General features: G+C 44.6%; 1 protein-coding gene across 5 annotated transcripts in view; it reads left to right on the forward strand.

Moving 5' to 3' along the window:
• The window catches only part of DCLRE1C (DNA cross-link repair 1C), a 30689-nt gene that overhangs the window by 742 nt on the left and 6329 nt on the right, over nucleotides 1-23618 (forward strand). The window contains exons 1-11 of one of the 5 annotated variants that reach the window (XM_039519311.1): nucleotides 760-918; nucleotides 5039-5090; nucleotides 8305-8389; nucleotides 14950-15009; nucleotides 15692-15747; nucleotides 17393-17494; nucleotides 18665-18737; nucleotides 19275-19415; nucleotides 20056-20157; nucleotides 22288-22424; nucleotides 22810-22864. In XM_039519311.1, coding sequence (XP_039375245.1) covers nucleotides 810-918; nucleotides 5039-5090; nucleotides 8305-8389; nucleotides 14950-15009; nucleotides 15692-15747; nucleotides 17393-17494; nucleotides 18665-18737; nucleotides 19275-19415; nucleotides 20056-20157; nucleotides 22288-22424; nucleotides 22810-22864 — 972 coding nt within the window. In that variant the 5' untranslated portion in view covers nucleotides 760-809. Of the gene's footprint in view, nucleotides 1-759; nucleotides 919-5038; nucleotides 5091-8304; nucleotides 8390-14949; nucleotides 15010-15691; nucleotides 15748-17392; nucleotides 17495-18664; nucleotides 18738-19274; nucleotides 19416-20055; nucleotides 20158-22287; nucleotides 22425-22809; nucleotides 22865-23618 lie in introns of those variants that run through there. The other 4 variants (XM_039519312.1, XM_039519313.1, XM_039519315.1 and 1 more) reach the window with 4 other exon arrangements.

Below are 23618 nucleotides of genomic sequence, written 5' to 3' on the forward strand. Positions count from 1 at the left end.
GTATTAAAAACAAAGCACAGCACTTTTGAGAGTTCAATAGTTTGCCCCCACCTACAAAATAAACGAATGTCATAACAACAAATACTAATGGACATTGTTGGAGCAAAACAATTACTAATATAATTTATAATTAATTCAGTAATTGTGACTTATAAGTAACTACTCACAACCAATTACTAATGGACTAATTATAATTATTCATGATAGGCATTTACAAACCAACAAACACTGCACTAAGGCAGGGAATGAATTCCTAATGCAGTAATTATCCATACTCAATATTATTCAGTTACCAAGAGTCATTATTAATGATGTAAAGTATCAGGCGGTAGCCTTGTTAGTCTGTATCCACAAAAACAACAAGGAGTCTGGTGGCATTTTAAAGACTAACAGATTTATTTGGGCATAAGCTTTCATAGGTTAAAAAAATTGTTTTTATTTATGATGTAGATGCTAATGGTATCAGTTATTAATTATCTAACTTCCTTATTGATAAATCATTGGGCTCAGGAGTGAGCAGGCCTGGAGTACTCGGGCATGCCCTTCTCTCCATGCTGCAGGGCAGCGGGGCCCTTCAGTCCTCGGGTTCACACGAACGGAGCAGTAGCTCCAAACCTCACAGCAAAAGCCGGAGTAGAAAAACTTGAGTCGTTTCTGTTACTGTCCCTTTAAGAAAAGGCCCCGCCCCGGCCCTTTCTCGTAGGCGGACGGGTTGCAAAGGCGGCTCTGTGATTGGTTCGGGCCGCAGCCAATGGGGGAGGTGGGGATGGTGGACTGACGGAGTCCGAGGAGCAGAACAGGGCTGCGCCATGAGCAGCTTCGGAGGCCGGATGCGGGAGTATCCCTGGCTGTCCATAGACCGCTTCGACCGGGAGAACCTGCGGGCCCGGGCTTACTTCCTGTCCCACTGCCACAAGGGTGAGGGCGCGAGGGGAGCCGCCGGCCCCGCGCGCCAGCCGCTTCGCTGGTGCTGCGCGTCCCCGCTTCCCTCCAGCGCGCGCCTGGCGCCGCCGCTGCCCTCCCGGAGAGCCTGTCATCCTCCCCTCCCCCTCCCCCTCCCATCCCGGAATCATTCCTCACCCCCCTCCGCGTCCCCCTCTTCAGTGCGGAGCTATTGATCCTCACACCCCAAATCCCTCCTCCGCTCCGCGCCCCCGCCACTTCCCCGAGGCCTCCCTGCGTGGGGCTGCTTTGCCCCCCCCTCCGCCGCCTTTCACTTCCCCCGGCCTCCCTGCGTGGGGCTGTTGGGCCCCGCCAGGGCCGTCCTTAGGAGTTATGGGGCCCTGCGCAGTATTATTAAATTGGTGCTCCACTGAAGGCTGTCCCCAGCCAGCCCCGCTGACCCCAGTGTGTCGCCGGGGCACAGCCCCGCCCGTGGACCCCCCAGAACCCTCCGCCCCATTGCTGACTCACACCGAGCTTCCGAGGCAGGCAGTGGCTCAAGGCGGGCTTCCTGCTGTCACACGGGGGCTGCCCCACAGCCCTCCTGCAGCCCCTTGCCACGCCTGGCTCACCACGAGCATTCTGACAGGAAGTACCAAGCAGTAATAACAATAATACAAGTGTGTGTTTGTGCACGTGACAGAGTGTGTGTGTGTGAGAGACTGTCTCACCTCCTCAGCACAATCTGTACCTGGGGATTGACTCGTGAGGGGCAGTGTGTGTGTTAGGGAATTGTGAGAGACAGTGCACTGTCACTTTAAGTCCCCCCCTTGCCCCAGCTCTTTGCCCCCCCCCAGCTCACCTGGAAGTTTTGGTCCTCGTGTCCTGCCCTGGCCCTGGCCTGGCCCCCACCAGAGACCGAGCATGCAGGCAGGCAGGGTTCCAGGCAGCAGTGGGCCCGGCTGCTCTGGTCTCCTGGGAGCTGGAGCCTTTGGCCATCTGGCTGAGGAGCAAGTGAGGGAGGGGTTGGGGTTGGGGCGAAGCCCACCTGCCCAGCACGGGGAAGGGGCTGGAGATGAGAGGAGTCCAGCTGCAGCCAGGGAAGGGAATGGTGCCCCAAATTTTTGGGTGCCCTGCGCAGCTGCATATGCTGTGTGTGTCTAAGGACAGCCCTGGTTGCTGCCCCATTCCTCCACTTCCCCGAGGCCTCTGTGTGTGGGGCTTTTGGTTGCCGTCCCACTCCTCCACTTCCCTGTGGCCTCCCTGTGTAGAGCTGTACTACTTTGCTCCAAAGTTTGCCCCAAGTTCCTCCTACCCCAGGGCTGTGCTGCAGCCTCTCTTTCCTATCATGTCCTCTCTGGGCGTTACGCTGCCCACCACCCCAGCGAGACTAATTTGAAGGGTGTGTTATTGATAATTTGAAGGGTGTGTTATTGATAACCAAGTAAATACAGCTAATGCGAAAATAGAGGTAAAATGTAACCATGTGTATCAGGAATGGAAAATTGAAAATCAGTTTCCCTTTAGAATGCTGCAGGGTATAGTGCTAAGGTTTTATTTTTTTAAAGAAACAATCATACTTTTTTTTTTTCATGCCATGCACGAGAGTAACATGTCATTGTATCTAAGAGGACATTCACACTGAATGCTGTATCGTAACCATAGATTTTCTGTACCTGATTGGGGAGTCACTCTTTTTTTTTATTTTTATCTTCAAGAGGGTGGAAATTTCTCTCCTTCCTTCTGTAATGATGTACACTACATCAGTGGTTCTCAAAGCCGATCTGCCACTTGTTCAGGGAAAGTCCCCAGCGGGCCGGGCCAGCTTGTTTACCTGCTGCGTCTGCAGGCTTGGCCAGTTGTGGCTCCTACTGGCCGCGGTTCGCTGCTCCAGGCCAATGAGGGCTGCGGGAAGCGGTGTGGGCCGAGAGGTGTACTGGCTGCCCTTCCCACAGCCCCCATTGGCCTGGAGCAGCGAACCGCCACAATCAGCTAAACCTGCAGACACGGCAGGTAAACAAACTGACCTGGCCCGCCAGGGGCTTTCCCTGAACAAGTGGCTGATTGACTTTGAGAACCACTACACTACATACTCCTGAGGGCATTCTGTGCCAAAAAACAAACAAACATTCTGCACACAATATTTTAAAATTCTGCAAAATTCTTCACGTTTCATTTGTCAATAAATAAATGCAGAGGCTTCAGCATGGTAGTGGGGAGCACAGGCCACTGACTACACAAAGGTAGCCTCCCTGCCCCTGGGACACAGACTCAGTGGTGAGGCTGCACCCAACTGTGACACAGCACAAGGTCTGGGACTGCCCCAGAAACACCCTGGGGCCCTGCCTCTCTGTGCCAGGCACACCAGGTGTGGGGTAGGCACAGGGCCTTCCCTAGCTATTCTGGGGCCCCCACGCAGCACCCGTGCGGGGGGGTGTGTGTGGGGGGGGCCAGGCCTCAGCGGGGAAGGAGCAGGGGGGCTGTTCCCAGGCCTCTGCGGGGTGGGCCTCAGGCCTCTGTGGGGATGGAGGGTGGGGCTGGCTTGGGAGGCAGGGGGAACCACCCCCCAGCACTCACTGGCGGCGTGTCTGGGACCGGGTCTGCACTTTCCACCGCTGGTGAGTGCAGGCCCGGCCATGCTGCAGAGCTCAGGGGAGTGGGGGCAGGGCTGGAGCAGCACGTAGCTGTGCAGAGCACCAGGAAATTTGGGGCACCAATTTTCTTGGTGCCCTACACAGCTGCATACTTTGCATATGGGTAAGGCCTGCCCTCGGTAGGCAGAGTCACCCAGGCAAGATCCAAGTGTGGAGGGGCTCAATGTGGGGTGATCCAGGTGTGGGGTGAGAGGATTCTGTTTGGGACAGTCTGGGTGCAGGCACCTCAGTGGGGGGTGTACTGGTGGGGATCTGGATGTACAGAGGCTTGTTGTGGGGGTGTTCCTGGTGCAGGGGTAATGGGATTCTGCAGGGGCTTCTAGGTGAAGGTGGTTGGGGCTCAGTAGAGGAGTCTGGGTGTATGGGTCTAAGCGGGGAGGGGCTGGGGGAGTGGAGCTTGGTGGAGTGCAGGTCTGGGTGCAGCTAGTTGGGGATCAGTGGCATGGGAGTCTGGATGTGGGGGCTCAGAATGGTGTAGGGGGTGGGGCATCAGGGTGGGGATTTGAGTGCAGGGAGCTCAGTGGGCGGTGATCTGGGTGCAGAGGTGGAGGTCCGGAGGCACGGGGTCTGGGTGAAGGGGGTTTTAAGATGCAGGGGTTTAGGTTCAGTGGGGTGGGGTTTGGGTATGGAGGGGTAGGGGGGGTTCTGGATGTACTGGGTGAGGCTTGGCAGGGGTGTCTGGGTATGGGAGATCGAAATGCACGCTGGTTGGATGGATGGGGGAGTCGCTCCCTGTACAGAGATCCCTCGTCCCACAGCTGAGGAGTGATAGCGGCAGGAAGTAGGGGATGATTCTGAGCTTCCTGCAGCTGGGGGAGGTTTCTGGGAGTGTGTCTGACACAGCCTCAGCTGCAGGGGAAGAGGAAGTCCCGTCCTCTCCTGCCTCCAGCCTAGCCGGGACTAGCAGCTGATCCTGGCTCAAGGTAGGAGCCACTGGCTGGGGTGTCTCCAGCCCCACGGTGACTTACCTCTCTGCTGGCTGCTCTGAGTGCCTGAAATGATGTACTTGCTTGACTGTTCTTACAGCTTCCCTTTGCTTCCCTGTCAGAAAGTCATTTTTCTGTGTGTAAGCAAAGAAATCTGTAGGGGCATGAATTCTGCGCATGTGCAGTGGTGCAGAATCCCCCCAGGAGTAACTACAAAACGAGACTACTTTTTATAAATCCATCCCCCTTATCATTGTTTCTGTCTGTCATGTTTATTTTGGGGCTTCAAACTTATGTGGGACTGTTTGAGAGAATAAGCATTTGTAGAATCATGCAATGAGCTTGCAACTGGCACAGGGGTTTGCCTTCATGGAGCTCATTGTAGGATCAAGACCTGAGATTGTTAGCTCTTCACAGGACAGGAATCATAGTCTCTTATTTTACTGTGTAGCATTATGCTATAAATAATAAACCTACCTGTGATTTTTTTCTATTACTCTAAAATATAAAAGTTGTGATGTATGGTCACTTTTAAAACAAAATAAAGTTGTTATAAACTTTATATCTTACTGATAGATCACATGAAAGGGCTGAGAGCGCCTTCCTTGAAAAGAAGACTGGAGTGCAGGTAATGGTTTTCACTCAAGTAAAGTGGAACTTGTTCCGGAAGTGCTGGGGAAATTCAAGTCTACACACTTCATTTTTATCAATAAACTTTTCTTGAAAGATCACTGGGACCTGGAGACAAACCTACTGCTGTGATTTTTTTTTTTTCCCCTAGCACTTGCTCTTGCCATATGAGACTTTCCCTTTGTTTCTCTGCCAAAGCCTACCCCCACCCTGCGGTACCTAAGACAGCTGTGTTCCTACTTCTTTGATCAAAGTGTGCAAAATTTCAAATACTACACATACGATGTTAGAATTGGGTAGAAAAGTGTATTACATATTACAGTAGTGTCCAGAAGCTCTAGTCAGGATTGGAAGTCCCATTGTGTCACGTGCTGTGCAAACACGCAGAGTAGACAGTCTAATTTAAAACAAAACACCGTAGGTATAAGAATCTGAAGGAGTATGATGATGGTAACAGGAATATAGGTAGTTACATAGACTACTTACGGGCTCAACTTGCTGTTTCTGAAGGGTTTTTTTTTTGTTTGGTTTTTGTTTTTTTAAGATCTGTGAATTATATGCAAAATATCAACCTGAGTTCAGATTGGCATCCACACAAATCATCCCATCTGAGTGCTGATTAAAATCGTATCACATCATACGTTCTGCGTATGGCACATGGTACAATTTCTAGAATATTTTTATATGAGCTCTAAAACAACGTATTGGTTTGTATTTTGTATCTCTTTCCATATAAAAGTAGGTGTGTTTGCTACCATAAGTCCCACAGTATCATATTCAGAGAGGGAAATAATTCTTAAAATGACCTAAATACTTTTTTATACCTAAACAGGTAATCACTTCTAGGGTTAGGTAAAAGTGAGTGCTGGATCCCATTTGGAATCTCCCTATTCCAGCGATATAAAGTTTCTAGCCCTGCAGGGTTGTTAGATAACAGACTTGAAAGTTGTGAATAGAAAAGCTCTCGCTGGACCAAGATGGAATCTAGCTAAACTAATTCTAGACATGACCCCACCTTTTCCACGTGGACTCTCTACATGGCAAATCTGGTTCCTCATCATACTAGTTCAGAGTATGTCAGTGCAGAGTTCTGATGGGAGTCTAGATGACATTATGGACTGTGAAGGTGGTCTGATATGGGGAGGGGACTGGGATTCAGGTCCACCTTTTGGCTCCTGCTGGTGCTGCTGCTGCAGGAGAGGAAGTGTAGTAGTTAGGGAGGGTTGGGAGGAGGTCAGACTAGACAACAGTATACAAAGTTAGTAGGTATAGATGATGTGGTGATGTTACCAGGGTCCAAAGGCGGTGATATCCATTGCCTCTTCCTGCTGGGAGTTTCTGGGGATCTGGACCTACTCCCATGGAACATCACTATTTTGCCAGCCCGCATGGCCCAGGGGAAGGAGTACATGCAGTTTTGTACCAGTGGGATGTCTGAGCAGATACCACTATGTTCAAGAGTGGTGGCCTGGGCTGTACTACCCCACTATTGCTGCTCTTTGGTGCTAGAAATCTTGAGCCTGCTTGGATTGGGTGTAGTTTTTCCCCGCTCCTGTGGGGAGCCACAGCAAATGTAACCACTTACTAAATTATATCTTCAAGACAATCATCTAAAAATTTCGCCTGATACTGACCGCTGCAGTGACCTGCTCATAACTTTTTTCACTATCAACTAGATGTGGGCCAGGATCCACGCTCCAGATACAACCTTTGTATTTCTAAAATGACAGAGCTAAACTTTGGATCCTAAATTCTCTCAAATTCAGCAGTTCAAAATCCAGATCTGAATCTGAAGGTTGGGTTGGTGTGTTTGGATTTGGCCCATTAAGGAGTGAGCTGTGATCTCTGATCTAACTCCAGACCATTTGGGTTCAGATTCATGCTTACTACTGTCTCCAATAATGTCCTCTGTCCCTGTTACCAAGGCAACAGGGCAAATTTTGGCCCTTCCCACTCTATCACTTTCTTCCTCCATATAAGACCTGGTCTAGACTACAGTGTTAGGTGGACGTAAGGCAGCTTACGTCTACCTAATTGTCAGTGTACACACTACAGCCTTATTTCCACCGATGTAAGTACCCTACTACACTGACATAATTCCACCACCATGAGCGGCATAGGGCTTATGTTGGTGTAGTTCAGGCAATGCAGTGTCCTTGTAGACACTGCCTTACTTGCATCTGTTGGCCGTCATTCTTGTCACTTTAACGTCTCTTCTGAACCTGTGAACTTGACAAAAAAGCTGGCTGCTGGCTCCCCAGCCAGGCTGCTGCGTGGTCTCCAATCCAAGCTGGGCTGCTGCCCTCCTGGCTCCCCATTCTGATCTGGGCTGCTACCCTGGCTCCCTGCTCCAATGCAGGCTGCTACATGGGCTCTCAGCTCCCCACTCCCCACCGGGAATGGGGTAGATGCATCGGGCTTCTCGGCTGAGAAGCCCAGCGAGGCTGCCCCGTTCCCAGTGGGGAGCTGCATGCAGAGCTGAGAGTGGGTGGAAGCACTCCTGGTGAGGATGTGCACCACCAACACAAGAAGGGCGATGTGGACTAGATTGATTTAGGGCATATCTACATTATAAACTTAAGTGTGAGTGGAATAGCAACAGACACTTTCCTGGAGTGCAAATAAATAATGTCTAGTGTTTTGCCATTGCCTACCCTTGCAGTGATGTATTTTAAATAGGCGAATGTCTCATAGCCATTTGGTAGTCCAGTGCTAAACTCTGTTGTTCCCTAGAACTGAAGTTGGGCTTACAATTTGGTAGCTTACTTGATCCCTTCTTAAAAGTGACCTGAGAAGCTCAAGAAGCGTTTGAGATCTTACAGTTTTCTCTAAAGTCTGGAATGGTGTAAGGAACTACATTCCAATGCTCGAATTAGGTGTTTGTCATAGTTATCAACTATTCCAGGAAAGTATGGGGACCTTTAAACTCAGATCTTGACAGGTAAGCAAAGGAGGAAAGGATTTTTTTTTTAAAGCAAGTATTTGTAAGTTTAGACATGTCTTGGAAAGACCCACACACCTGCTGGAGTGACTCTGTTTGACTCCAGGCTGTGGCAGGACAGCTTCATGAACTCTACTGCTTCTACAGCTCTGTTACTCCCCTTCTAACTAGGGGAAAGATCCAGAGGATATGTGGAGTGCACATGCCACTTGATAGTTCCCTGTTCTTTATTTTGAAAGCCTTAGTGATCTACTTTCTTCTCTCTGTGCAGCTTGAAAGTTCACTTGTACTGTTCACCGGTAACCAAGGAGTTGCTGCTGACTAGCCCGAAATACAAGTTTTGGGAGAATCGCATTGTAAGTTAACTTTTTCACATTAAAGCAAGTGTCGTTAATTGTTAATCAGATCAGACTTTGTACTTTTCTGTATGGTGGATTTGGGGAGGAACAATCTAGTCCAAATTGTCCAAAGCAACAGTCTTTAAGTGGTGGTGCTGGTGTCCAGTTCTACAATGTTCTTTGGGTTTAATTTCCACCCACCCCATCCCCTCTCAGGTTATGTCTGCACTACAAATTACTTTGGTATAATTTATATCACTCGGGTGTGAATAAGCCTCTTCCCTCCCCTCGAGCGATGTAAATTACACTGACCCTAAGCACCAGTGTAGACAACACTGTGTCAGTGGGAGAGCTTCTCCTGCTGACATACCTACCTCCCGTCAGAGCTCTCCCGTCAGCTTAGAATGTCTTCACCAGAAGTACTGCAGTAGTGCAGCTGCACCGCTGTAGATGTTGTAGTGTAGACATAGTCTCAGTGTCTGTTGTATGCTCTTTGGAACAGCATGTTTATGTCTATTCAGCAGTAGTCCTATCTTTCTCTCCACAAACTTAGCAATTCTCTTGATTTAGAATCATATCAGGGTTGGAAGGGACCTCAGGAGGTCATCTAGTCCAACCCCCTGCTCAAAGCAAGACCAATCCCCAGACAGATTTTTACCTCTGTTCCCTAAATGGCCCCCCAAGGATTGACCTCACAACCCTGGTTTAGCAGGCCAATGCTCAAACCACTGAGCTATCCCTCCCCCTCTCTTCTAGTTTCTCTTCCTCTCATCTAAATGTGATGCTGTCCTACCTTCCCGTATTTCTGCAACTCTCTCTCCCTGCCCTGATTTATCTGTATCCCTTCTTTTACTTCTCTCTTTCTCTTGATTTAAGGCCTCCTTTTTTGTGTGTGGGGAGGGGGTGAGGGGAAGAATCCTTGAGGGATTGCTATTTCCCTCCTGCTTTTTTATAGTGTCTTCCTTCCAGCCTCAAAAGCTTCATCTCATGATGCAAAATCACCCCAGAGCCTAATTGTCTCCATGAATTTAGCTGTAAACAGAATGAATATAAACACTAGTCATTGAGCAAGTGTTGGATTATATAAATGTGACCTACTTGCAGTTAGTCTTTTCAACATGGCATTTAGCTCCAATGAACGCTCATCACATTGTCTAGATGGTACTAGTCTTACTTTGTACTTCTATGAACCTGTATTTTGTAAGCTCCTCAGACAGGGATCCTGTCCTTATTTGGCAAATGCTACCTTTTGTAAAGTGCTGTAAAACCTACTGTATTGTTCTTTATACCTAAAGCATTTATAAGTATTTAATATGGTATTTTACATATTTCACAGTGTTGCAGGAACATCAGGTTCCATTTAGCTTTCTGTAACACTTGTATAGAATGTTTTGTTTCTATTACTTTGATTTTGTGTATCTTTGGTAATCTACAAACAAAGAAATTTGGCGGCATACTAATATGAGGGTGAGGTCTAGGGTTTTTTTATTCTACAATCTACCTAGTGTTGTGAGTTTTCAAAGTATAGTGTACTAGGTTCTCATTTTTGAGGGAAGTAAGGTTACAGGAGGTAATTTGAAAGTTTTAGTTTTTTTTCAGATTGCTGTGTTTCTATGTAATATCTGAGATTATACTTGGAGGTTTCCTGTAGTGCTACATGTTATCCTGATCTCCTGATTTTAAAACATACATGTAATGATAAGAGTTTTATAGTTGCACCTTCTAGATTTGCGTGCCTGAGTTCACAAATTTAAAAAGCAGAGGAGTTGTAGATGTTGCTGCCTGTAATGACTTGCAGTGATATAGTGAACTGTACAGCTAGAGCCCTGCGTGGATACAAAATTTGTATCTGCATCTGATCCGTGATCTGCAAAAATGATCCGCGTATATCCGATATGAAGCAGATATCTGCAGATTTGCAAGGCTCTCTGTACAGCCACTAAATCAGAAAGTAGTTGAGTGGGTGTCCTGTTCATGAACTTTGTCTCATAACAAATGGTAAGCTTTCTGTTTGCATCACTGTGCTTTACAATGTAAAGCTGATTAAAACTGGGTTGGTATTCATTAGACTAGGAGAGGTGTTCAAAATGCTAGCTTCTGTGTAAATAATTTTTTATGATTTGCAATCTGAGCTTGATGAGAAGTCTGAGTGTGAATAAGATATCTAGAGAGCATCTTTTGATCTATTGACAGCTTAAAATTAAAATCGTCAAGAATATGGCCAGAAATCTATCACTTACCTATGAAAGCAAACTTCCTTTTGCTGGTCGTAAAACCATTCTTCAGGAAATTTAGACGCAAAACTTAGATATCTGATAATTCCAGTGGGAAATAGGTTTATCTCTGGAATGAAATATTCCTAACCAATGTTTGAAACCCCAACTCTGCAGCATTGTACTAAGTCATGAGAGTAGCAAAGTGAAAACTGATCAGCCTGTTTTAATTGTCTAAGATGAGTGAAGTGCAAAAAGTGTATCAGTATTAATTATAGTTTTTAACTCTTTTGATAGTCCAAGGTGTTATGAATTTCACTTCTTGTGGTGTTAATACTACAAAAGTGACACATAGCTATTGTTCCTTACATATCAGCTCCTTGCTTTTTGGCATATGTAGCTATATTTTGTGGCTAGGTAATGTACAAGTTTGATACATTTCTATGTATTTTGTTTAAATCTTGGCTAGCTAGCTGGGAAATCCAACACCACAGCTCTGAGATTGTCTCATCACAGTCCATATTATTGATGTACACAAACCATTAAATATTAAACTGTAAGATATCCATACCTTATAGACTCAAAGAGCTCACTCACTGTCTCTTTAGCTTAACAAAGAAAAAACCAAGGGGTGACTTGATTACAGTCCGTAAGTACCTAAATGGGGGAACAAATATTTGATAATGGTCTCTTCAATCTAGCAGAGAGAGGTATAACACAATCCAATGGCTGGTAATTAAAGCCAGACAAATTCAGATTGGAAATAAAGTGTACATTTTTAACGGTGAGAATAATTATCTACTGGAACTGTTTACCAAGGGTCATGGCAGATTCTTCTTCACTGACAATTTTTAAATCAAGATTGGATGTTTTTCTAAAAGTTCATAGAATCATAGACTATCAGGGTTGGAAGGGACCTCAGGAGGTCATCTAGTCCAACCCCCTGTTCAAAGCAGGACCAAACCCAACTAAATCATCCCAGCCAGGGCTTTGTCAAGCCTGACCTTAAAAACCTCTAAGGAAGGAGATTCCACCACCTCCCTAGGTAACCCATTCCAGTGCTTCACCACCCTACTAGTGAAAAAGTTTTTCCTAATGTCCAACCTAAACTTCCCCCTCTGCAACTTGAGACCATTACTCCTTGTTCTGTCATCTTCTACCACTGAGAACAGTCTAGATCCATCCTCTTTGGAACCCCCTTTCAGGTAGTTGAAAGCAGCTATCAAATCCCCCCTCATTCTTCTCTTCTGCAGGCTAAACAATCCCAGTTCCCTCAGCCTCTCCTCGTAAGTCATGTGCTCCAGCCCCCTAATCATTTTTGTGGCCCTCCGCTGGACTCTCTCCAATTTATCCACATCCTTCTTGTAATGTGGGGCCCAAAACTGGACACAGTACTCCAAATGAGGCCTCACCAGTGCTGAATAGAGGGGAATGATCACATCCCTCGATCTGCTGGAAATGCCCCTAATTATACAACCCAAAATGCCATTAGCCTTCTTGGCAACAAGGGCACACTGTTGACTCATATTCAGCTTTTCGTCCACCATAACCCCTAGGTCCCTTTCTGCAGAACTGCTGCCCAGCCATTCAGTCCCTAGTCTATAGCAGTGCATGGGATTCTTCCATCCTAAATGCAGGACTCTGCACTTGTCCTTGTTGAACCTCATCATATTTCTTTTGGCCCAATCCTCTAATTTGTCTAGGTCCCTCTGTATCCTATCCCTACCCTCCAGCGTATCAACCACTCCTCCCAGTTTAGTGTCATCTGCAAACTTGCTAAGGGTGCAGTCCACACCATCCTCCAGTTATACTCCAGGAATTCTTTTGGGGAATAACTGTAATACAGGAAGTCAGACTGGTCCCTTCTGGTCCTGGAATCTTTGACTCTGTTTGTTATCATAACAAACCTAGAGTGCTGTGTAGACTGGTTGCTTAGCTAAGAAACTGGGATATCAAGTGTTGCAGCTCTTGCTGGGAGGGATGATGACCCCCACTCTCCCAGTCTTCCCCCAGTGTTGGGTTTTGTTCCAGTAGAGACCAAATGATCCTCTCTGCTTTTTGGCAGGAGACGGTGAAATGCTTGGAAATATTGACCAGAACTTAATAGAAAATTTGAGTGTAGGAAAGGAGCCTAATTAGCAGTATCTTTCTCCCCATCAGTAGTTCAGAGGAGCTTCTATATGGTACAGTGACTCCTCACTTAAAGTCGTTCTGGTTAACATTGTTTCATTGTTATGTTGCTGATCAATTAGGGAACATGCTCATTTAAAGTTGTGCAATGGCCTCTTATAACGTTGTTTGGCAGCCACCTGCTTTGTCCACTGCTTGCCGAAAGAGCAGCCCGTTGGAGTTAGCTGGTGGGGGCTTGGAACCAGGGTGGACCAGCAGCCCCCGCATCAGCTCCCCGCTCCCCTAAGTTCCCTGTGCAGCAGCTGCCCAGCAGGCTATCAATTGCCGGGCAGTTCAGCTATCCCTCCCACCACTGCCATGTGCTGCTCCTGCTCTCTGCCTTGTAGCTGCTCCCGGGAGCCTCCTGCTTGCTGTGCAAGGCGGGGGGGAAAGAGGGGTGCTAATGTCAGGGTGCTCCCCCCCTTCCTGTCCCCCACTGCTTTACCACATCCAGTCATCTCCACAGAGCGGAGGGGACACGACAGGGCTCAGGACAGAGGGCGCTTGCTGCCACAATTTGCTGATCTACTTAAAAAGGCAGTGTACTTAGAGTGTGGTCAGCGTACTTAAAGGGGCAATGCGCGTGTCTCTCTCTCTCTCTGCCATGCTGTCTCCCCTCCCTCCATTCGTGCTGCTTTATAGAGTGTGAAGTTACATTAACAACTGTGTTAGCCCTTGAGAGCTCAGCCCAGTGCTAGTTCATCATTTACCAGTAAGGCGTTCCCTGGGAAATATCCCACCCTCTTCCACTCTCTGACTTCACCACCTCAACCAAGCATCACAATCATCATTGCTGTGTACAGTGTTAAATTGTTTATTTAAAACTTATACTCTGTGTGTGTGTGTGTACACACACACACACACACACACACACACACACACACACACACACACACACACACAGAGATATGAGAGAGAGAGTGTCTTTTGTCTGGTGAAAAAAATTTCCCTGGAACTTAACCTTCCTATTTACAATAATTTTTATGGGGAAATTGGATTTGTTTAACATTGTTTCGCTTAAGGTAGCATTTGTCAGGAACATAACTACAATGTTAAGCTAGAAGTTACTGTACGTTAGTTTGAAGCTCCAAGGGTATTTGGAAGGAGAATTGGGCAGAATAGGGGGGATAACTCCTCTCCATGGCATCTCCGTGTTAATATGCAGAAATTCCAACAGCTTGCTGATTTCTGAAAAGCTGCTTTGTTGCTTCTTCCTTCAGGGGTGAAGGGATAGAGTCTAGGAATCAATGGGAAGCTAAAGGAAGCTGTGCTGATGTGGTGGTGGTCATGATACAGAGAGACATCTCCTCCACGGGAAAGGCTCAGGATCTAGGGAATTTCGATATTGCTGGGCTGTGAGGGCTGCACTCCCTGTCTTCTCCACAGGAAGACATACCTGCCACACCCAATGACATGATGATGCTCTGGAAACCCCACAGAGTTTTCAGAGTAACTTGTTGGTGCCTCCTGGATTTTCCCTTTAGGGAATGATATGGTCCTTAAGGCAGAAAAACAATAAGCCACTCTCTGTTTCCAGCTCTTGTGAGACTTGTGATCAAATCGTGGTCGTTTATATTGAAGCCCCACCATCTGGAGTCATATTACTTTGTGAGATACTTAACTTTTATTGTCAAGTGTGCTTCCAATCTGCAGGATTGAAGCTTGAAAACATGTCCCCAATGTGCCGTACAGGTTCAAAGCCCACAAGAAATGAAGAACTGAGTCATTAACAAAAACAAAAACCCAAGCTTATCTCATGATTTTTTGGGGGTGGGGGATAAGTGGGAGTCTGATTCATATTTGCTTGTTTGTGCAGGTTATTTTAAAACACTTGCGGTTGGCATCATTGCTTTCTCAACCAAAAATAAGCCATATAATAGTGAGAAAATCAACACAACTTCTTAAAAACATTGGGATCTCAGGTGTAACATTGTCTTTTGATCCAGGTGTGCTTGGCTTAGTTAGCGTCTTTCCATTACATATTTACAATTGTCAGAATGTATTTTTTTTAATTGAAATTATGAGAGTTTTGGGGGAAGTTTTATTTGTTTTCCTTTTTCTGCAGACTTGGGTTGCTTGCCCTGGGCACGTAGAAGTTTTAGATGTCTGTGGCATATCAGCCAAGACCTAGATATAATCGTATATCAGACACAATGTGAACTACATTTTATGATGCATTTTTTCTGTTTGTTGTAGGTTGCCCTTGAAGTTGAAACTCCAACTCAGATTTCTTTACTTGATGAAGCGTCGGGTGAGGTAACCATTTCAAAACAAGTATTTTTAACAACCAATTTCAAGTTTTAAAAAATTTTAAGGTGATAATTTAAATCATAAATGTCGCTTTTTTTGCTCCCTTTAACTGGATAGAAATGAGATTCCAAAATGCTCCAACCCATGTTTAGCCACTTAGAGACCCTTTCCCCACTCTGCCCCATGTCTGGATCACTTATTCTCCCCTCTGCTTAGTGTTGTTCTGTCTTTCTGTCTGCTGTATCTGAGGTCTCCAACCTATTCTTTCTTCTCTCATGATTTTTTCATTCATGAGTCTTCATTGCTTCTTAGCTCAGTTCAAGGCTGGTTGAAACATATGCGCATGCACATAACACTTTGTCCTGCACATCCCGTCCAGGGCAAAACAATATGTTTTGAGATTGGACCCTCAGTAAACAAGTTCTGAGAGGACAAGGGAGAAGGGGAGTATGATTTGTCCTAGAGCATCTGTGGGAACTTTAATCAGCTGCTTGGAGTTGACCGGAAAATCACTGACATACAGGGTTTGAGACCAGTGTACGGGGGAAGACACCCTCACTTTTCCAAGAGCAGTTGAAGTGGCTACATAAATCTGTACACTTGGACCATTGTGACTTCCAGTGTCACCAGTATTGTTCCCACAGACTGAAACTAACCCTAACCTGTTAAAATGTCTCTTGATTTCTAGAAAGAAGATATAGTGGTGACACTTCTACCAGCTGGTCACTGCCCAGGATCAGTCATGTATGTGCTTTCAATAGATTCTGCATATTTTTAAATGTCCAGAACAGTTCTTTGTAGAAATAGATTCTATTTTTCTAGCTAGAAGAAATTAGTGAAGATTAATTGCTAATACTTACCTTTATTATTAATAGTATTATGGTTGCACCCAAACACCCCCTTCAGGATTGGAGCAGCATTATGCTGTGTCAGATCTACAAACATAAAGAACCTTGCTTTTTCTACTGGTTATATGATATGTGTATTCCTAGGAGCACGTTACTTTGCAGTTGCTATGTTCTGGAACCATTTTTTAGTAACAATTTTTTTTCTGTGTGCGTTTTTGTCTTTTAGCAGATGCACTTTAGCTTTGGTTTGGAAAATATGACCCTTAGGAAGTCAATTGGGAACTTGGATCAGTTGGTTTCAATTACCTAGTTTTTATTTAAAATTTCATATTATTTAGATAAAACTGTGGAAGCGGTTTCTGCATGCTGCCCTTTCCCTTCCTTTTTCCTTCCCTTCCCTTCCCTCAGAAAGCCCTTTGTTAACTGCCTCTGTAAACATTATTAATAGGGCCCTACCCTCCCTATGATTTCAATGAGAGTTGAGGAATTCAGCACATCTTCAATCAGGGCCAAGATCTTTCTAGATTTTAAGGCCAGAAGGAACAATTATGATAATCTAGTCTGACTCCTGCGTAACACAGGCCACAGAATTCCACCCAGTAATTCTGCACCAGGCCAGTAACTAGTTTGGCTAGCCCATGTCTTTAGAAAGGCATCCATTCTTGATTGTTCAAAAGGTCAAGTAATGCAGACCTTTTTACTTGGTGAATTGTTCCAGTAGTTAATTACCTTCATTGATAAAAATCTGTCTTATTTTCAATTTGAATTTCTATAGCTTCAGTTTACATAACTAGGTTCAGCGGCTGGGTCTGCGAGATGAAATAGCCCTCTAGCATCAGATCTATTCCCTAGTTAGGTACTTCTAGACTCTGATCCTATATTAAGCTTCTTAAATCTTACTGCAAAGCACAGTTGACATCAGGGGTGTTTGCTTGGAAAAGGATGGGAAATTCTGGCTACTACTGAAAGAAAGAAATGATACTTTTAAACTCTTGTTTGGTTTGTGCATGGGTATGTTCTCTAGTTTTTTTCTTTGTTACAAGATTTTTCATTTGTGCCAGTGAGGTGGAACACACTTTCCCACTCTGACAAATAAGTACCTTTCAGGACTGCAGCGGTATTTAAAAAGGCAATGCAAGAACTTAGTAAAATAAAGCATCCTCTGATGCAGTGTGATATTAAAATTATACAAGAAGTTCATTGTAAGTTTAGCTTCAATGGTAAATTTCTGGGACTGATGGCTACAATATGCACCTGGGCCCAAATTCTACCCTTACTAATACCCATGCAAACCCCATAGTTTGCAATGAGGTTGGACATGGGTGAAAGCAGATTTCGATTTTCTGGGCCAAATTTGGTATTTCTGTAGTTCAGTTTCAGTGAAATTACTGCAAGGATAAATCTGGTCCATTACCTTTAATGCATCATGGGCTTTTTCTGAAACTCTGCATTTGCACAGATTTCTCCAAATGAAATGATCATAGAGCCCAACAATTGCAGGACTTTGTGTTACTGTAATTAACTAGTGCTTTTATTTCTAGGTTTTTGTTTCAAGGCCAAAATGGCACTGTACTTTATACTGGAGATTTCAGACTAGCAAAAGGAGAAGCAGCCAGAATGGAGCTCTTGCATTCGGGGACCAGGTACAAAAATTCATAAAAATCTTAAATTATTTTTTTCTGGTGAGAGTTCATCTGGGTGTGAAATTTAGAAAGACTTAGAGACTCTCTAGTCATAGACATTCAAGACTTATGACATCTTTTTCCTTCAGCTCCCACATAATTTGTGGTTTTAAAAACATAGTCCTTAGCAAGGTGTTTCCATGATAATTGATTCTCAGAAATCATTTCTAATGACTCCATATTCCTCTTGATCAGTGGTTCTCAAACTTTTGTACTGGTGACCCCTTTCAAATAGCAAGCCTCTGAGTGTGACCCCCCCCTTATAAATTAAAAACAATTTTTAATATATTTAACACCATTATAAATGCTGGATGCAAAGCAGGGTTTGGGGAGGAGGCTGACAGCTCGCCACCCCCCCATGTAATAACCTCACGACCCCCTGAGGGGTCCCGACCCCCAGTTTGAGAACCCCTGCTCTTGATAAGGAGGTGGCTTTCACGGACCTGAAAACTTTTGCCACAGAAGCTAGTTTAAAAAGATCACTGTTAGTACTGTAAGAGTCTACAGAAGAATCTGAAATAAGACAGAAATCTAACTTTACTGTGTTGTAAAATGTACTAATACAGTTACAAGTATTGCAGTTTGAATTATGGCTTATTTAAAATTTCTTCAGTTACCTTAATGTATCAAACTCTGCCTCTGTGATTTTGATAACAGCAATGTTAATGACAGGCTTGCATGTGTTAAAGAAAACATAGGAAATCCCTGTATTTCCCAAATCACTGTGTCTTTAAAATCACTAATCACTGTTTCTGTATTTATAGTCTGTGTGTTCATATTGCACTTACGAGCTGAGATTAGCAGTTTCCCCAATGACATAAATACCACCATAAGTAATAGTACAATACAAGATCTATGTGTTGCATTGCTATTCTAATATCTATTTTATATGGAGTTTGGACTACAATATTGAAGAATTGCTTGTACTTTTGCCCAATCTGTGGGCAAATAACTTGTGTTACTATAATCAGAGTTTAGAATCTGGCCTCTTGACTTACCATTTTCCATAATGGAAATTTTTTTTTTCCATTTTCAAATAGACAGAAATTTCTGACTAGATCAGTCAATAGGGCACGCCTGGGTATCGCGATGCAGTATTTGATATGACAGTATCTCAATTCTCTCTTTCAGAGTGAAAGACATTCAGAGTGTATATTTAGACACCACGTTCTGTGATCCCAGATTTTATCAGATACCAAGCAGAGTAAGTCCAATCAAGCTTTAGCTGGAGGCACATAGAATCATAGACTTTAAGGTCAGAAGGGACCATTATGATCATCTAGTCTGACCTCCTGCACAATGCAGGCCACAGAATCTTACCCACCCACTCCTGTATCAAACCTGTGTCTGAGCCATTGAAGTCCTTAAATCATGGTTTAAAGACTTCAGGGTGCAGAGAATCTTCCAGCAAGTGACTCGTGCCCCACACTGCAGAGAAAAGCGAAAAACCCCCAGGGCTTCTGCAGTCTGCCCTGGAGGAAAATTCCTTCCTGACCCCAAATAGTGATGCCATACCTTAAACTCGGGGCTCTGGGCTGAAACATGTACATTTGCTTTGTGGAGCCTCCTGTGGCATGGGGCCCAAGGCTACTGCTCTGTTTGTGACCCCTGAACACGCCCTGCGACCCCTTTGGGGTCATGACCCCTGAAGTTGAGAAACACTGATCTAAAACATTTCTGAAGTCCAGTGACTTGGATACATCTACAAAGTTAAACACACAAACTTTTCTAACCTTTTTAGGAGGAATGTTTAAATGGGATATTAGAGTTAGTGCGGAGCTGGATCACTCTGAGTCGCTATCATGTTGTATGGCTAAATTGCAAAGCTGCCTATGGATATGAATATTTATTCACAAACCTCAGTGAAGAACTTGGAGTCAAGGTAACACTTTCATAATAACTGCTTTATAAACAGAACTTCAGTGCTGATTGTGAGCAGTATACTGACCTGGAAAATGACCATTCAGAGGACTTCTGCAGTGTCTGAAAGGTTTGCACACTTTCGTTCACTATACTAATGGTAACCTGGTAAATGAGCTTTTGTGGTGCATAGTAACCATACCAACTAAACCACTTCAGTGGCTGCTATCTACTCAGACTTCTGGGTTCTCCAGTCGGAAGTTCATTCTGATTCTCCAAGAGACACATTCTACCCTTTACCCTATGGCAGCCATGGAATGCCCTGTAAGGAATTCTATGGTGGGGAGTTGCCTGGGCTACATATGAGAAGTAAGATCCTGATATTGATGGGCAGTGGATGTCACTGAGCATGTTCAGGGAGTCCCTATCCTTCCTAGAATATACAGTATCTACCTGTTGTAGACATTAGCCAACGATGTGCCAGATCCTTAGCTCTACTTCCCTTGTTGATAATGTCTGAGTAATTGACCATTCTCCTTTTCTTGGTCTCTGGTAGTATTTCTGGTAGCAGATTTACTCCTGATGAGCGGTTATTGATATAGTCCAACTCCAGATTGTTAAATGCATGAAGCTACTTACAAGACTAAATATATTTTCTTTAGGTCCATGTGAACAAACTGGACATGTTCAAAAACATGCCGGAAATCCTCTACCATGTTACCACAGATCGGCACACTCAGATTCATGCATGTCGACATCCACGGGTGCGTATCATTTTGTAAATCAACTGTGAACTTTCTTTTTAAAATGAGTGATTTACAATATTAACCTTCTCAAGCAGAGAGTTCCCCGAGGAAGCTCAGACAGAGTGGCAGTATGGTACTGAGGGGAGTAAGAAGTTGAGCCAGTAGTTAATGGACTAAAGTAAAGGAAAAGTTAAACAACAAAAAAACTTAGTTTCATACTTAAAACCTAGTTGTGATACACCTCTACCCTGATATAATGCAACCTGATATAACATGAATTCAGATATAAGGCGGTAAAACAGCACTCCGGGGGGGGGGGGGGGGGTTGCGCGCTCCAGCAGATCAAAGCAAGTTTGATATAATGCAGTTTCACCTATAACGCGGTACGATTTTTTGGGTCCTGAGGACAGCATTATATCGGGGTAGAGGTGTACTTCCAGGGGGTATCCAGAGCTGTGAGGCACCTCAGAAACCACCTGCCTTTAGCGTGAGGGAGCCTTGTTGTGCCTGCTGGTGGTCAACTCCCCAGCTCCACCGGTCACAGGCAACACAAGCACTTCCCTCGTAGTCTACATAGGCTGTGCTCTCGCTCTCTCTCCCCACATTAGCAATAGATACACTCCAGCCATCAAACTCTCTCCAAGCATCTTCCTGGAACATCCAGCCCCTGAACTTTCATAGTATTCCTGGATCCGTGGCTTCCAAAAAACAGTCCACCTCAGCTAACCACTTCCATTCAGATCACCACACTGCTTACCACACAACACTTAGATGTGTTTATAGTGAAATCAAGTAGAAGATTATTTAACAAACCACAGAGATTCAAGCAATAGCAGGTAGACATAATTGGAAACAAATGATTACACATAAAATAAAATCATAACGTTTTAGAACACAGACTTAATTAACTAGATGTTGTCATGTCTTGTGGCATAATGCTTGCGCAAAGTCCTTCCGGTGTTTATACAGCCAGGCTGGCTTTGACCCTCCTTTCATAAGACAAACAGGCAGTTAGCTTGTCTCCTTGGTGAAGGATTCAGGGTGTCTCTTGATACTGGTAGACTTATCAGAACAATCCTTTGTCCTTATTCCTAAACAGGACACCCCTTGCTGATCGTTTCTTCCTGTGGCTTTCCTTTCTTGTTGATTTTGCAATCTCTTGATTAGCCTCAGCCTCAGTATACAAATAGACATATGTGGTGAGGCGGTACAATACACATATGACCTGACAGGGAGATAAGCGTCTGTTACCACCTGCCTGAAAGGCATGTTGCTGAGGTATGTCACCTGCCTTAATCCCAAGCCCTTAACATAATTTTCTGTATAGATGCATAACTTCTTCAATATTATCTGTATATAAAATTTTGCAATGATTATGACCAGTAGGCTACTGGCTCTCAACTGAGACCTTACATGATCCTTGTAAAACCTTTTGCACCCCCTATACCCTCTGCCAGTTGGCACCAACAAGTTCCTGGTGTCACTAGTATCTAGAATAAAAATCCCAGTTTCTGGAGGAGAAAGACCAAATTCAGATTAAACGGGGTGTGTGTGGTGGTGGTGGGGAGGTTAAACTATTTATAGTTTAAGGCCAGAAGAGATCACCAGATCATCTAGTCTGACCCCGTATATTAGGCCACCAACACCACCTAGTACCCACACGCTAAACCCAACGATGGAAATTGGACCAAAGTGTACCACAGGAGACTAAACTACTATAAGCCAATGCACATAAAACAGAATATATGATTACCTGCTCTGTGGCCAAGTGGTGTATGAGTGCAGTTGCTCAAAAAGCTCATGACCCTCAGAGCCAAGTACAGCATCTTGAAGCTGAAGTTCTTAACTGGAGGAGGATAGATGGGATTAGACAGCCTACAGGGTCATTGCACGCAGGGCCCAATACCACATCTGAGGAAGCCAGTCTGGTAATGGGAAGGAACCAAGATGGAATGGAGAGGACATAGTCTTTCAAAACTCTCATTCCAGTAGAAGTGAAGGAGGTTAGTTGGAAAGTTGGTCTGGTCAGGTATGGTATTGCTCATGTTCCCATACAAATTGTACGTTAAGACATAGTTAAATGACATAGGGATTGAAAGGGCATGATTGCATTGCCTCTGTTTTTCATTTGACACTCTTATCTGATAGGATGATGACTATCTTCGAGGGAATAGGTTGCCTTGTGGAATGACGTCCCGAAATGGAACCCCTTTACGTATAATTAGTGTCAAGCCTTCCACAATGTGGTTTGGAGAGAGGACAAGAAAAACCAATATAATAGTAAGGTGAGCAGAGTATTATCAAGGCATTTGGGCTACAAATAAAACCATTATTTGGGTGCTCACTAATGCTTTGCCTGAGTTGTGCACAGCTATTTAGTCCTCTCTGGAATTTGAAATAATTCCAAAAGTCCACTTAAACTGCAGCTGAAATAAGTTTGGCAATTTTGAGTTTGCTTATTGTAGTAGAATGTGCTTACACAGCAGTTAATTGGTGAATGCTCAGAGAAGTGCAGTTGAGGGTGCCTGTTTAGTATCCACTTTGCTGTGCCTTAACATGGATTTCCTCAGAGCACGCTTGTTTCGCCTATAATTTGATAGTGTTCACTTATAAGAAACTTGCAACTACTAACTGGAAAAGTAATATTTATTTTGCCATGTCTCTCTATAGGACTGGGGAGAGTTCATACAGAGCTTGCTTCTCTTTTCATTCCTCTTACAGTGAGGTACGTACAATGGTGTTTGCTTCAGGAATGAATGTTAGAAGTCATTTTTGTTCACTTTAGAATAGAGGTTGTTGTGTTCTGACTTGTCAAGCTTTGGTACAAGTTGTCTGGTGATGAGAGGGGGAGAGTGTGTTGAAAAGGTAGAGATCGAGGCACTGTAAAAACAACCTTGCTCTATCATAGTTGTGGCAAGCCCATGTTGTAATCCTGCCCAATACCAGGGCTAACATCATTTCTCTAGCAGTTATCTATGATTAAGAACCATAAGGCCATACTGGGTCAGACCAAAGGTTCATCTAGCCCAGTATCCTGTCTTCTGACAGTGGCCAATGCCAGGTGCCCCAGAGGGAATGAACAGAACAGGTAATCATCAGGTGATCCATGCCCAGTCACCCATTCCCAGCTTCTGGCAAACAGGCTAGGGACACCATCCCTGCCCATCCTGGCTAATAGCCATTGCTGGACCTATCCTATATGAACTTATCTAGTTCTTTTTTGAACGCTGTTAGTCTTGGCTTTCACAACATCCTCTGGCAAGGAGTTACACAGGTTGACTGTGCGTTGTGTGAAAAAATACTTCCTTTTGTTTGTTTTTAAACCTGCTGCCTATGAATTTCATTTGGTGACCCCTAGTTAGGAAAAGGAGTAAATAACACTTCCTTATTTACTTTCTCCACACCAGTCATGATTTTATAGACCTCTGTCATATCCCCTCTTAGTCGTCTCTTTTCCAAGCTGAAAAGTTCCAGTCTTA

This window comes from Mauremys reevesii, linkage group 1 (genome assembly GCF_016161935.1).
Source record: "Mauremys reevesii isolate NIE-2019 linkage group 1, ASM1616193v1, whole genome shotgun sequence".
In the NCBI taxonomy this organism is placed as follows: domain Eukaryota; kingdom Metazoa; phylum Chordata; order Testudines; family Geoemydidae; genus Mauremys; species Mauremys reevesii.